This window comes from Gadus morhua, chromosome 8 (genome assembly GCF_902167405.1).
Source record: "Gadus morhua chromosome 8, gadMor3.0, whole genome shotgun sequence".
NCBI classification, from domain to species: domain Eukaryota; kingdom Metazoa; phylum Chordata; class Actinopteri; order Gadiformes; family Gadidae; genus Gadus; species Gadus morhua.
The window spans coordinates 10,723,992-10,738,991 of record NC_044055.1 but is presented as its reverse complement, the minus strand read 5'-3'; the positions used below and the strand labels follow the sequence as shown (position 1 = coordinate 10,738,991).

The 15,000-nt window shown below is 45.4% G+C and overlaps 1 protein-coding gene across 1 annotated transcript in view; it reads right to left on the bottom strand.

Moving 5' to 3' along the window:
• The window catches only part of LOC115548935 (collagen alpha-1(XI) chain), an 87,558-nt gene that overhangs the window by 20,273 nt on the left and 52,285 nt on the right, over window positions 1–15,000 (bottom strand). Inside the window, exons 32-45 of the mRNA XM_030363874.1 lie at window positions 13,529–13,582; window positions 12,607–12,651; window positions 12,166–12,219; window positions 11,219–11,263; window positions 10,583–10,636; window positions 10,367–10,420; window positions 9,734–9,787; window positions 9,292–9,399; window positions 8,164–8,253; window positions 5,374–5,427; window positions 2,319–2,426; window positions 1,990–2,097; window positions 1,340–1,393; window positions 373–426 (exon numbers count right to left, since the gene is read on the bottom strand). Coding sequence (XP_030219734.1) covers window positions 373–426; window positions 1,340–1,393; window positions 1,990–2,097; window positions 2,319–2,426; window positions 5,374–5,427; window positions 8,164–8,253; window positions 9,292–9,399; window positions 9,734–9,787; window positions 10,367–10,420; window positions 10,583–10,636; window positions 11,219–11,263; window positions 12,166–12,219; window positions 12,607–12,651; window positions 13,529–13,582 — 936 coding nt within the window. The remainder of the gene's footprint in view (window positions 1–372; window positions 427–1,339; window positions 1,394–1,989; window positions 2,098–2,318; window positions 2,427–5,373; window positions 5,428–8,163; window positions 8,254–9,291; window positions 9,400–9,733; window positions 9,788–10,366; window positions 10,421–10,582; window positions 10,637–11,218; window positions 11,264–12,165; window positions 12,220–12,606; window positions 12,652–13,528; window positions 13,583–15,000) is intronic.

Below are 15,000 nucleotides of genomic sequence, written 5' to 3'. Positions count from 1 at the left end.
TTTGAGAGATACACGCTGCTCCTTGTGCAATTTGGAAAATGGCGTTTTCACTCTGCTACACACAAAAAGTCCTTCCCTGGTGTGTAACAGAGTCCTACCATTATGACACAAACTCTAAAAGGGAGAAATTATGCTTCCCTTTTTATAAAAGCCTTCCATTAGAAAATTGTTAGAATGTGTCCACATTGAACTGAAAAGCAACATAGATAGATAGATAGATAGATAGATAGATAGATAGATAGATAGATAGATAGATAGATAGATGGATGGATGGATGGATGGATGGATGGATGGATGGATGGATGGATGGATGGATGGATGGATGGATGGATGGATGGATGGATAGTAATATATAATATGACTGAAACTTACTGCGGGTCCTGGAGCTCCGATCACACCCTGGGGGCCACTAGGGCCTGGTGGTCCCTGAGGGGGTCACACAGAAACACAGTGAGGAGACAGACAAGTACAAGCCTTCAAAAGGTCCACAAAGACATTCTGTTCCTCATCACGGAAAGTCTTCTGTTTGTGTTCTCATTTAGTTTCTGAAGATTATCATTCTTCATCCGTGATTACAATTTCACCATTTTGTTTTCTGCGTTTTGTTATTTGCACTGTTTTGCTGTTTCATTATTATTTATTTTCCCTACTTTTCCATTTTTTATGGGTTTGATACTTATACAAGCCCCATTGGGTGTTTTTTTGTCTCACTTGCACACATTTTTTTTAATTAGTGCATGTTTCCTTCTTCCTAACTTTTCTCTCGCGCCCACCATTAAACTAACCTGACCCGAACAAACCCTGTTCGTATTAGAATGCCATTAGAGGTCTCTCATGTATTTCCAGTGTAAGACTCCATGGTTCTCATAGCATGCACATATTGTTCAAAAAGAGTCTAGGAAGATTGGCGTTTGTAGTAATGGGACTAAACAAACCTTGTTATTCAACAGTCAAGTGAGCTGCATAGCACGGCAACATTATGGTTTAGTATTGGATAACTAACCCTCGACTTAATGCAAGTAGCTACCCTATCAAGGAGCAGCACCACATCAATATTTCATAGGCTGCGGGCGACTCTCAAGGACATCAACCCACACCCCAACAATAAAGAACAACGTGTGTGCCCCCTTTGTTTGTCTTTGGTTTTCAAATTGTGTACCTTCAGATGTATTTATCAATAGAACTTGATCGCTCAAGACAAAACAAATAGAGTTAAAGGGAGAGAAAGAAACAGGGTGACGACAATAAGTACATCTCTGCAGACAGACAGATAGACGGACAGAAACAAACCAAGAAACAAACAAATAAAACAAAGTGAGGGATCCGAACATTAACTTACAAGTTCACCCTTGTCTCCTTTGCCTCCCTTCTGGCCGGGACCACCAACCTCTCCCTGTTGGCAGATACAAACACAACTGCTCACCTTTCGTCTTTCCCACACATCTGAGCAGCAAACTGTGCTCCAGAGTAATCAATTGATTGGCGCACAGACCATCATTCCATCCCCCTCATGGAGCAAATTATATGGCGATATACGTGCCAGGAATAGGCAATTTTGTGAAGGTTAAACATTCGAAAAGGGAATGGAAGCATATGTTGGCTGTCTCGCTCAGGATATTCTGTTAGCTAGACAGAGGCCAGAATGTATATTTGATCTTACGTTGTATTATTCTACAAGTGTGCGAAAGACTGGAAAGCTAAATGATCGGTGATGCGCACCTGAGGCTGAAAAGAGTGTGAATGCATAGATTATCGCTCCTGCAGGCTGTATTGTAAAAAAATTATGATTTCATCAACATGGCAGGGCATGTGTTGAGTTTTCTTGTGCCAAATATAGTTTTTTGTGTCCGAGGCAAAATAAGTAGCAGTGTCAATATGTGTATTCATCACTAAAAGTGAAATACATATTTTGGTCAGCTACAACATACGACAAAGAAATGTATCCCCGTAAGTGGCAGGCCGTTGCTCAATCGCCGCGCCCTACGTTACCTTGTCACCGTCCTCTCCGGGAGGTCCCTGTGGGCCGGCGGAACCGGGCAGGCCGACGGGCCCTTGGATGCCATCGCGACCGGCTGGGCCTAGGGGCCCTTTCTCTCCCTGAACACAGAACATGGTGTGGTGTGGTCAGTGTCTCACAAAGTCTCACTCACAAAAAGTCAAGAACGTGAATCAGTGTTTTTATGTGTAGAAAGACTTGGTTCGGGTTTAGCCATCTAACTCAATACGGTGTGTCTGATGGTGTGTTCATGAAGGCGTCGCCATGCATATGGGTGAACAGGGGTGAATGGGTGTCCATGGGAGAGAGAACCACGACTCACAGGTCCTCCTTTTTCTCCAGCGGGGCCGGGGGGCCCCTGGGGGCCGTTGCGTCCCGTCAGACCGATGGCGCCACCGGGGCCGGCGGGCCCTCTCTCTCCTTGGGAGCCCTGTGATGGAAGACCAGAGGAGGGCTCATCAGGCAGGAATGAAGGGTGGCAGGAAACACTATGATACCGTTAGCGTTTGCTAGAAAATATCTCAAATATAAATCCACTTTGGCTGATCGGAACATAGTAGATAGAAACATGCCACATTCATATTACGTGCTAAATATGTAAATATGTACTAACCAAACGAAAGCCACTGACATGTAAATGAAACGCCCCCAAAACTAAGGAACCACGGCACATCCCGGCCCCCTTGGGAGACGAGTTGGCACAGATAAAAACAACCTGTGGTGACCTTGGCCCAGGCTCCTCCAGGTTGACAGTGCCCCTGGGCAGCGAAGGGAACTCTTATCAGGTAATAGGATTCCTCTGATTTACTGGGGCGAGCTCCGCCAAGGCCTTTATGGAAGGTCTCTCAAGGCATTTCACACAGAAGCCCTGTCTCATTATGTCTCTCTAGTTACTCCCGCCTGGTGGTGTGTGTCTGTTGTGTGTGTTGTGTGTGGTGTTCGTGGTGTGTGGCGGACTGGCCAGGCCAGGGTCTTTTTCACTACTGGCTGCAGAATTCCTGGATCCACCTGGTCCTTAGAGCAATCTATCTCATATCAAAGAGGAAGAGGGGGATTCAAGACAATAGAGGCTGCTCCTGAATGCAAAACCACGCGTGTACTTGCATGACAATTTTTTTTAAAGAGTTAGGGACTCATAAAACTTTCTTTTACTATATTTTATCCCTCATAGAATTGATCCTCAAACCATAATATGAACATGCAACACCCAACAGAAACACAGACAGACACACACAAACACACACCCACAAAGAAGCGCACAAAGAAATACTGTGCGGCAGCTCAACGGCAGCTCAATCACTGTCAGGGAAGGCGATGGTGGAAAACAGCAGCTCTCTATGGAGCGTGTGGGCATCTAACAAACACAGTTGCATGCACTGCTCTGAAAAAAAAACACACTTCTTCAAGTGTATCCTCGCAACCTCTGCTGGGCCTCTGCCACTTTCAGGAGCGCTCTGAGAAAGATATCTACATAGTACTGCACTGGAAACATAATAAAATCCAACCTTATTCAGTCGAGGCATGGACATCTTTGCCATCCAAAACCCAGGGATTATTGTGCCGATCAAACTAAATGCCTTGAATCCCAAAAATCTTTATTCTGTTTTTTTCTTACTCAGATCTTGTCTGATTCTGTCTGGTCTTAGTATTCTGTAACTTGTCTTTTAATTGATTTATTCATGGCATCTGCTATCCATTCCCCCCTGATGGTGCTCTTCCCTTCACATTTGTTGTAAAGTGATTCACAAAAACTTGGATCACAAGAAACAAAATACTGCACCGGCTTCGCTTCCAACTACTCTCCTCAATCGAAAAACCCTACAACCCTCCCTCCGTGCTATCCCCCCCCCCCCCACCCCTACCCCCACTTCAACTCTCTAGCATCTCCGCCCTCACACGCTGCACATCCACACATCTGCACTCCGCCTAATCCTTCCCCGCTCGGAACGGACGGACGCAATCACAGCGGGGGCGCCTCTGCGCCCAATGTTAAATGTCAGCCGCTTTCAAGCCACGTGTCAGTCCACTCCCTCTGAGGGGTTGTTTTTCAACCGCACACATACATCAGTGGCGGGAAGAGGTGGCTTATTTATGATTTATCCCACGTTAAAAGAACAATGGTTTCTTGACGAAAGACGCGCTCCCGCTCTTAGCGCGGTGACAATGCTGATGCAATGGGTGGTAAGCAAAGCACCCCCGTTGTGGAAGTTTGTGCGGAGTGTGATGGAAACTTTGCTTGAAAGGATGTTTTAGGCGGGGACATGTATTACATGGTGTAAGGGATAGGGAACAAAGACTTTGGAAGGACGAATGAAAGACCGAGAAATATCATAACATCCTAAGTCCAATTGACGCAACCTTTTACACAGAAAGGTTTAGATGCTGTAGTTTCATCCGTTTGTCCCACTGATCATCAAAATGACGCGAGTCAATACCTCACTCAACAACTTACTTTCTTATGAAAAGTGAAATTTGCAGTCTTTGGAAAGCTAAACTGAAAAGAAGATTTGATATTCTGTGCAGCTGAATGCAACTTTAGCCAAAGGAAACATCAAAAGGGGCCAATTTAATATATTCCCACAGTGCTTAGCAGCAATCACGATCGGAAGTTGGAAGCCAACGTCATATTATGAAATGTGCTTTGAACACTCAGTATCTTCTGGCTCACAGGAACCTTTTTGGTTAATGTCAGCATAGCTTTTGTTGCTGTAAATATCAAGACGTATAATTACGTAGTTTACAATATAACATAATCTATCTTAGAATAGGATTGTGCTGAAGAAGACTGATAATGTCAGCGTGAGAAAGAGGGGGGAAGCCAAGAGTTAAATTAACCAAGGAGAGTTTTTCTGAACTCTTTCAAAAACCCTGGCATTAATTATTACTGAAATTGGCAGAGCTCAGAAGTATATGCTGTATATATAAAATATACTATGCTATTTATTTAATATACATAATTTTCAGGCCTCTGACTTTTCCACTGGTTGGGTAGTAGTTCAGATATATCAGATATAATGAATTTATTTGGCCTGACTGTTTTGGAAATATTTGCAAAGCTTTAGTGCAATCAGGACATTGGTTGTGACCTGTTCTTTGGGAATTTGTCCTGTTAACTTTAAACAGCTCAACATTTGAATTGCGCTCTCAGCACTGAAAGCTTTGTGGGTAACTACTTGACAGGTCCTCAAAGCTCACACTGAGACGCCCATCGTCAGTATTTCTTTTCGCAGTACGTTCTCGTGAATCAAATCACTGCAGGATTGCTCCGTCATTACTGCCGTACACAAAATCATTCTCCGGGATGAGCAAGATGCATTTTATCCCTCCTGCCAAAGTCGGGTCAGTGGAGGAGGTAGCCATGGTAACAGGATACTTACGATGGGGCCTTGGGCTCCCTGGGGGCCTTCTCCTCCCTTCAAGCCAGCTGGACCCTGAAATCAGAGAGCGAGAGTGGGGTTAGGTCAAGATCCCTGGTGCCGTGGCGCTTGGAGAGCAGTAATCGCTGCTGTCAAACCAGCGGTTAAACAATAATGTGTGTGTGTGTGTGTGTGTGCGTGTGTGTGTGTGCGAGCGTAACTTTCTCTGAAAGTTGGTGTCTATGTACGGAGGAGGGTGCTTGTGTGTGTGCTTGTGTGTGTGTGTGTGTGTGCGTGATAGAGACAGAGAGGTCAACTGGATGTAAATGTACATCCATTAAGTATTGGACACTGTCTGAATATATTTTCTGCGCATAGTGAACAAAGCTTATGCAGCATGGTTGCATGTGTAACTCCGGCACATTTGAAAAGGGTAAATGTGTGCTTGTGAGATCTGTTTATGCATGAGTGAGTTTGTTGTGTATCTGTAAGAGAGGGCATCTGTGTTTGTGTGTGTGTGTGGGAGAGAGGGTGTCTTTGAATGGGTGTATGTGTGAGAGACGCGGTCTGTGAATGTGTATGTGTGTGTGTGTGTGTGTGTGTGTGTGTGTGTGTGTGCGTGTGTGTGTGCACCAGCCCCCTCCACGGTTGTCCACCAGTACTGTCTGATCCAGCGGCCTGTCACCGGGGTAGGCGTTGTTAATCTATGAAAAAAGAGCTCTTCCTATTTCACGGTGTCCCCGGCCACCCCCTCTCACACCCCCCCCCCCCCCCGCCTCACCCTACCCAACGGACCCCCAAACAAAGCACAGGGTGTTATTCCATCCTGTGATATTGTCCTATTCCTCCCTGCCTCTCAAAGTCTTGGTGGGGGTGTTGTTAATGGTGGAGGTGTTGAGGTTGGTGGTGGAGGTGTTGGTGGTGGTGGAGGTGGTGGTGTTGGTGGTGGTGAGGGTGGTAGTGAGGGTTGTGGTGGTGGTGGTGACAGTGGCGTTATTGGTGGTGGTAAGGGTTGGGGTGGTAACGGCGGTGACATGAATGGCAGCTCCTGTTCTCTGAATCCCTGGCTGCAAGCGGCGACGAGGAAGACATATAGAAAGGGCTGCTAGCCAGGGGCAGTAAGACCTTCATCATCTGAACTAATTGACGTGCTCCAACACAGCCAAGGGGGCGGGGGTGCCATGCGAGTGATTGGGGGCTTTATGTCGCCCCCCCCCCCCCCCCCCCCCCCAATCCCTTGTTGCAGAGAAGGGGGGCTGCATTAGGACGCTGGAAGGGTTCCGCTTGCCAGGAGAAAGGAGCAAAAAAAACAGGACCCTTCTAGTTTATTTATTGGCTCGTAAATCGCTACTGTGCCTCTCAACGAGATTGACCAGCGTATCCGTATGGGTCGGTGTGTGTGTGTGTGTGTGTGTGTGTGTGTGTGTGTGTGTGTGTGTGTGTGTGTGTGTGTGTGTGTGTGTGTGTGTGTGTGTGTGTGTGTGTGTGTGTAATTGAATGAGTGCTTGTAACACTGCTCCAACACCAGAATGAGAAACAATTTGTCTGTGTATATGGAAGCCTGTTAGTTGTGTTTGTGTGTGTGTGTGTGTGTGTGTGTGTGTGTGTGTGTGTGTGTGTGTGTGTGCATGTTTAGTTTTGTATTCACTGCACATCCGTACAAAAACTATAAATAATGGGGTTGTAATATTAATTGGGTACTCGAGCAATAAATAATCAGGGTACTTGCTGTTTAAATCATTGTGTATGCATGTGTGTGTGTGCATGTGTGTCTTATGTGCACACATGCACTTACTGACATGTTTAAAACGCACAAAGCTGTGTGCAAAATGCATATGAATCATGCACACAGATGTGTGTTCTATGTGTGGGCAGGTGTAAGGTAGTTGCTGTACTCCTCATGGGAAGGCCCACTAGCAGTTGATACAGAACTGTTCACGTATAAAGTCCTTCATTTCCAAATCCAGTCCAATGGCTTGTTCAACTATCTGCTAATGAGGGGGGATCTCACAGAGGGCATGTGATGTACGAATGTGTTTGACCTTACATTTACCTCCTCTACAAACACATGCATTATCAACCCTATACAAAGGCTTATCTGGTCGGTAATGATCATAGATGGGCTGCTGTCCTTATCGGTAAAAAAAAACAAAGATTTGACATTCAACACGATGGAGCCGAAGGACACTGGATCGCTGTCATTCGGTGCATATGGTCATCGACGCCACAGGGATGAATACATGATGATGAATGGTTCCGGGATGCTGTCATTAGGGGTTCAATCCTTTCTGAGGCCGAATCCCCGCACACTTCTGTGGGTCGACGCAACTTCGGCCGTCTGGTCCGCTGCCAACTCTGGCATTTGGTTTAGCAGCAGGTAGTTAGCGTTTTAATTAGGGGGATTTAAAACGGTGCTAACCACAGCAGGGGCTGGACAGGATAAGGGATGTGTGTGTGTGTGTGTGTGTGTGTGTGTGTGTGTGTGTGTGTGTGTGTGTGTGTGTGTGTGTGTGTGTGTGTGTGTGTGCGTATATGTGTGTGCGTGTGTGTGTGTGAGTTTGTATCGTCATTAGTACACATTTATTGTATTTGTGTGTCCTTCGGATGGAGAATTGTGTTTATATCTGTGCGTAGCATTTGCAGTGTGGGTCTGTGCGTTTGCGCTTGTACGTTTGTGTTAGTGTGTGTGTTTTGTATCCAGAGAGCTATCGTGAGTGCGCTTGCATGTGCATGCTTGCACCTGTGTGTGTGTGTGTGTGTGTGTGTGTGTGTGTGTATGTGTGTGTGTGTGTGTGTGTGTGTGTTTCCTACCATGGCCCCTGGAAGACCTCGTGTACCCTGGAAGCCCCTCAGACCAGGAGGGCCCGACTTCCCTGAGATGCCCATGCCGCCAGGATCTCCCTGAATGGAGAAACAACAAACACACGCCTTCAGCTCCTCTGACAGCTCGACAGGTGATCAATGGACGCTGATCTGCTTTTAGGCCCCAAAAGTGACTTCTCAAAGCTGTGGAAATGACGGTCAAATAGGATGGAAAAACGCAATCATCCCAAATAACACTTTCAATTTCAGCCCCGCCGTATGGACGCGGAAGAACAAGGCTCAGAGAAAACGTTTTCTGGGTAGAAATGAAAGGCAGCTGTAATCGCGTCGCCTTAACAGGCCCTGGACCATTTAAAGCAATTGGAATAGTTATAAAGCAGAATTTTCAAAAGGGGACCGTGTTTTAATTTTCAAAATGGAACCGTGTCGGGGCCTGTACTTAAGCCCCAATTTTATGAACACCTTGGTAGAAATATTGCTGCTAAAAGACCCCCACCAGTTTCCCAGCTCTACCTCTCTAAAATTATCCGGTACGTCAGGTTATAATCTAATCTCGAAAATTGATTTAACTACCTGTAATTCTTTTAAATCACACATTATATTGGGCCTTCATTCATAAATCCCCTCAATAGTACAATAATACTTTATATTGGTGTATATGGTTCCCTTACTGTTTACTTTTATGAGAAGATACTTTTTTGTCACCTCGCCTGGGAATACTTTGAAACACTGAACTTCCAGGCGGCTGCTTTATGACTGCTTTAGCATTATCGATGCACGGTTTGCAATGTTGTCCCTGAACGGACTAATGAGCAACTTACCCTTTGCTTCTTAATTCCATCAGCTATCTCTTGGAGCGCACGTTATTGGATAGTCAACCTCGCGGCACTTCAATTTGTACTAGGCGCTCCGATATTGATTGCATTTTTCGATTGTACTCTGCCACACTCCTATAACCGGCTTTGGATGAAGTGTAAACTCTAAGCATTGGCTCAATTAATGCATTCAAATACAACGCCTACGCCAACAACCATGTCCTCGACTCCATGCAAAGGATTCATTTGGAGCATTGTGTGAATGCATTGAGATTCATTGCAAACAAGCGCTGGCGTTTACCTTGCCACCCTCTTTGCCAGCCGCTCCGGGTAGACCCTGCTCACCAGGGGGTCCTGGGGAGCCTGGGTGTCCTCTCTCTCCACTGGGCCCTGTCTCTCCGGTAGGGCCCTGTAAACCACCATGGAGACACATCACAGTCACTTCCAAAAAAAAACCTCTAATTTTGGCCCCTTGTTTGGGGCCCAAAGTGTATTACTTCTAAATACACTTTATTTGTAACTGTTGTCAATATCCATTTCCACTCTATTCCATAGTTTGCTTTTAATCTAAACTGCCTTTAAAACAGACTGAAATGGTTGTGAGTGAGTTTTTAAATTGAGAAACAAGCGTTATTCTCAAAAAGTTGTAGAATGTAGAGGTCTCGTAGTAACAGCAAAGTAAGTTATGGAGCACAGCAGCAGCGGAGCCAGACGAGAACGGTTCAGTAGGGGGGTTAATGTACCTGGGGCCCAACAACACCTCCTGGTCCTGGGGGGCCGGTCTTTCCTTGGAAACCCTGCAGTGCAACAAATAAAACACATTGTGTTCGGTGAGCTCTTGTGAAGTCAAACCCACCGACAGTAGTTCCAAAGGCGGTCCATTGCCATTTCTCCATTACAAGTTGAATCATAAGCCTGAGTATGTAACATATGCATTACTTATTCTAAACATCCTATTACATTTAAAAATGCAAGTCTATAGAGATCCACATTGACCATACATTCAAAGTGCCAGTTAATTCACACCTTACTATTAATTAATGTTTCATTAAAATTGCTAGTTTACATATTACCAGCTGTTCATGACAGCATAGTTAGAAGGTAGCCAGCACTGGTTCTGTCGATAGCAGATGACAGCAACAGAGTAATACAATATCTCCTTTCGCTCAAACCTCAGCCACCAAACATCCTCAATAGCCCTAAATAAAACGTTTTTCCCACAGCTTACTCTTGGTATCATTTCAAATAAAGCAGCTGACAGAAACTCTTGGCTGACGTGCCCTTTGAAGAGTGGCACGGCTGACATACGCCGAGATAACGACGGGATATATATATTTTTGTGGCAGTGCGTGCGTTGGTGCGAGCCGCTGACTCACCGTCTCTCCTCTCTGTCCGGGGTGTCCGGGGAGCCCGTCCTTCCCTGCGGGGCCCTGCAGGGGACACACATGTGCTCGTTAGAGACGGCCACACTCAGACCCCGGGCGTGGGGGTGAAGGATTCGTATTGGTATGTGTTTTAGTACAGGGCGTCAATGCGATGCTGCCGATTTGAACCGAAGACAGACGATGGGGGTCCCCTGGAGAGTTTCTTACGTTTGGCCCTTTGGGTCCTGGGAAGCCGACTGGTCCCTGGGGGCCTTGGGGTCCCTGGTGGGGTCAAATAAAAGGATTAGAATCAAACACTCAGTATTGATGTATGGGTGCCTAACAGCACCCATTAGTAGTTTATACATGTGCATACAAATATCACACAGTATATTTTATTTATACATATATATATACAAATAAATTACATATGAATGTACTGATATTTTTTGCATTATTTATGCTCGTAAATGCTTTTTAAATGCTTGTGAGTTGATGTGGACTGCCTTATATTCAATAGTTGGACCTCACAAACGAATTAGCGCATCTTATTGGCGTATCTGTACTGAATATGAATACTTAGTATTTTTTGACGGTTGGATCATAGATCATAAAGATCACCAAACAAACCAATAAACCACTTCACAAAGAAATCTAATTCTACACTCGGGTCTCTGACAAATTCAATTCACAATCAAAACAAAAATATTCTTATTGAAATCCCTTTCAGGTCACTCCCCCCATTCCCCCAAAAATAAGTCACAAAACGAAATCCCTTAATAAATTGTTCTCATCTTCTGTGTACAAAAGTTAAGCCCCAAAACCTAACGGGGCAAAGAATGAGCCAGAAGCCGGGGTACTCACCCTCTCTCCGGATCCGCCTGGGGGCCCATCGTTGCCAGAGGTTCCCTACAGAGAGAGGAAATGGATTCTTCATTCAGGATAGATTAGCTGTTTAGACACAGGAAGACGTGATCAGGAAGCCAGAGTAGCTGCGAGAAGCTATCGATTTACACACGCGGAGACGCACCCGTTAAGAACCTGCATGCACACACAGACACACACACCGCCACACAGGTAGACACACACACACACACACACACACTGATGCATGCACACAGAGATACACACACACACACACACACACACACACACACACACACACACACACACACACACACACACATACACAATGATGTGTGCACACAAACACACACATACACGATGAAGTGCACTGCACATACATACAAAACATAAGAAACAATAGCCCACGCACAGATTCACGTCCACACACGTCACACAAATACACACAGACACACACACACACGTCAACACACTCACAGACACACAAACACACAACACACACACACACACACACAACACACACACACACACACACACACACACACACACACACACACACACACACACACACACACACACACACATACACACAATGAAGCAGGTAAACACAGTATTTTCTTTGCAGTATATTCTTCCACAGGCACATGTGACACATTAAAATGACACAGCCCACTCACTTCACAACACTTGTTGAACTTGTAAACACAACAGGCAGATAATGTGTCACCTAACAGTCTCTGTGTGTTAAGTAGATATTATTTGGCACTCACATTGTGAGGCCCATCTTCACTTTAAGTGTGCGTGTGTACATCAGATGGTTCATCATGGATATATGAACACACTAAGAAGCACATTGCTGTGACATTTCAGGGGATCCACAGCTCTGAGCGTTCATCACAATGAGCACGGACTATGTATGGGATAGGGCCCAATCGCTGCTTCCTTACCTTTGCTCCTGGTTTCCCTGTGGGGCCCCTGGCACCACGACCTCCGCGGGGACCCTGAGTTCACAAACACAACATAATGAAATAAACATGGACCAAAAGCCAAACTCATACGCTTTTATTGTGAAAAAGATTGCCTCTCTGTGTACAGAGAGACATAGAAAAGGGTATATGTGTACATATTTAAAAAGCAAGAAATACCACCACTGCAGGCTCAATGGGTACATATATAAAAGTGAGATAAAAAACGACTATAGGTTATATCTGTACATATTTAAAAGAGAGATAGACCACTGTAGGTTATATCTATAAATATTTAAAAGGGGGATGGACTCCAGTAGGTTAAATGTGTACATATTTTAAAGAAAAAAGGCAAAGATAGAAAAAGATTGAGAAGAAAGATACACAGTTGTTGTGGCACGCCAGGCATCTGAGTTCCCTTACCGTTGGCCCACGCTGCCCTCTAGGCCCCGATTTACCAGCCAGTCCCTGAAAAGAAAACGAGACAAAATGAACAAAAACAACATATGAATTAATCTCAGCACTGAAAACTGGCAGCTTATGGTAAAACTATTCTGCGAAACCGAATAAAACATCATGGTTTGGAATACTGAGTGAGGGATGAAATAGAATCTTCCGGAACGTCTTCTATGGATAAATATATGTATACATATATATATATATATATATATATATATATATATATATATATATATATATATATATATACATAAGATAATCAGATTGCCTGTGTTAAAGATTACCCAGAGGCCCTTGACAGCTTGAACTACCTGGCAATTCGGCCACTGTGGGGTCCAGATGGTGCCAGGACCTGATAGCAGAGACCAGCTTGTCTCATCAATTCTGCACTATCCTCCCCCCCCAACCTTCTCTCTCTATACATCCTCATTCTCCTCTTCACAAATACCCCGCAGGTTCTGTGTGTGCTGAACCTATGAACCCTATTGTAAAGACTTCCAGAACTCTCTACAGTCCTGCTCACGTTCACAATATGTGTGTTGGGTTTGACCTTTAACTGTCTGCTTGGTTTTATCAGAGCTAGTCTGTTTTGTTTGATATTCTTTCCCTGTTTAATTGACTTTGAATTTGTTGGCGATTTAATGAGAAATTAATTCTCAACCAGTTCATATATTTATTGTAATTTTCTATTTCTCGTTTGCCTCGAACCTCTGTAATGCTTTGAAGTAACACACATCAAAGGCTGAACTGAACATATTTCTAACTCAGTATTCCCGCCTCAATCAGCCCCGCTAGTTAGACTTCGTTCGAGCTCCAACTCCACAGTGGGACCAAAGGTATTGACCAAAATGGTGGCTGAAAAACAATGCACAACAGCTCAGCTCACCCGAGTGCCCTTCTCTCCGTTGGCCCCTGGGAACCCGACGAAGCCGTTGGATCCCTGCAGGTAACAGCAATAGAGGAGAGAGAGAGAGAGAGAGAGAGAGATAGAGAGAGAGAGAGAGAGAGAGAGAGAGAGAGAGAGAGAGAGAGAGTGGAGAGATGATTTGTCAAGGAGCGAGGGAGAGAGAGAGAGAGTGGAGAGATGATTTGTCAAGGAGCGAGAGGGAGAGATAAAAAGATAAAAAGGAGACAAAACGGGAGGGGAAACAATTAGATGTGCTGAGAATTTGGGCCTAGGGAAACAACAGATGTCTCCTATTGACTGGCTCTGATAAAGCAGTCTGCGGAGACTGTGAAGAAAGCACCTTTTGCACATGAATGACGATTACACCTGATACTGGCAACGAGCGGGAAAACAACTTTATCAACAGCGGGCGGCCGCACGGTAACAGGGAAAACGGATCCTGACGGTTCCTCCTTGGAAAATCTGAGGAGTGTCTCGTCTCCGCCCCCTCCCCCCCCCCCCCCCCCCCCCCCCCCCCCCCCCACGGCCTTGGTCCGTCGCGCTGACAGGCGGTTCTGAGTTAGCTCGTTAGCACGGTTACTGTGCTACAACAATCGTGACCGTCAAACGAGCAGGAGGTGACGGCGGCGCCGGTGAATAAAAGATAGCGCGTTGGAGAAAAACAGCAACAGAACCCCTTTGATACCCATCAGCAATTTAGCCGCTAGGTGCTTCCACAGGCGACGTTCGCTGATAGAGGCCTTGGTGTCACTCACACAAATGGGGTGGGAAGGCGGGAGAACGCAGGGTTGGGGGAGGGGGGGGGGGGGGGGGATAAAGAGGTACGGCTAGCAGAGGCTTACCGGTGTAGCCACACTTCCCCCGGCAGCGGTTGATAGAAAGCACAACAGAACACACGTGAAGATAGATAGTGATGCGGTACATGTACACACGCGCAAGAGTGCGGGCACACACACACATCACAGATATACACACGCAAACGCACACACACATACACAAGGAGAAATGTGGCCTTCAACAGCATGGCGAAAGTAACATTTGTTAAAAAATTGTCGTGTATGTGCTTAATACCATTGGCATGCATATTCACATCATGAATTCAGCATAAGCAAACCCAGTGGAGGGCATGGGATGAATCACAAAAAGAGCAGGCAGAGAGAAAGAAGAAAAGAAACATGCACAAGCTTGACTTGTTAGTTTTGTTTAGGTTTTCTGGCAGTGAAATAAGGACAACACCACATGACATGCTGTGCGTTTTTCTGTAGACGTCCATGTCCACTTGTGCTATAGCTAATGCGGTCCTCAAGACTGTACTGTGTGAGAATGACTGCATGCTGGGAGATGGCATCTTTTTTCGAATGTCCGGTACTGTACATAGACGACCAGAATATAAAATATAATTGGTGGGCACTTTTGTGAGTGTATACCTATAGCATGGCGGCTAAAGTTGC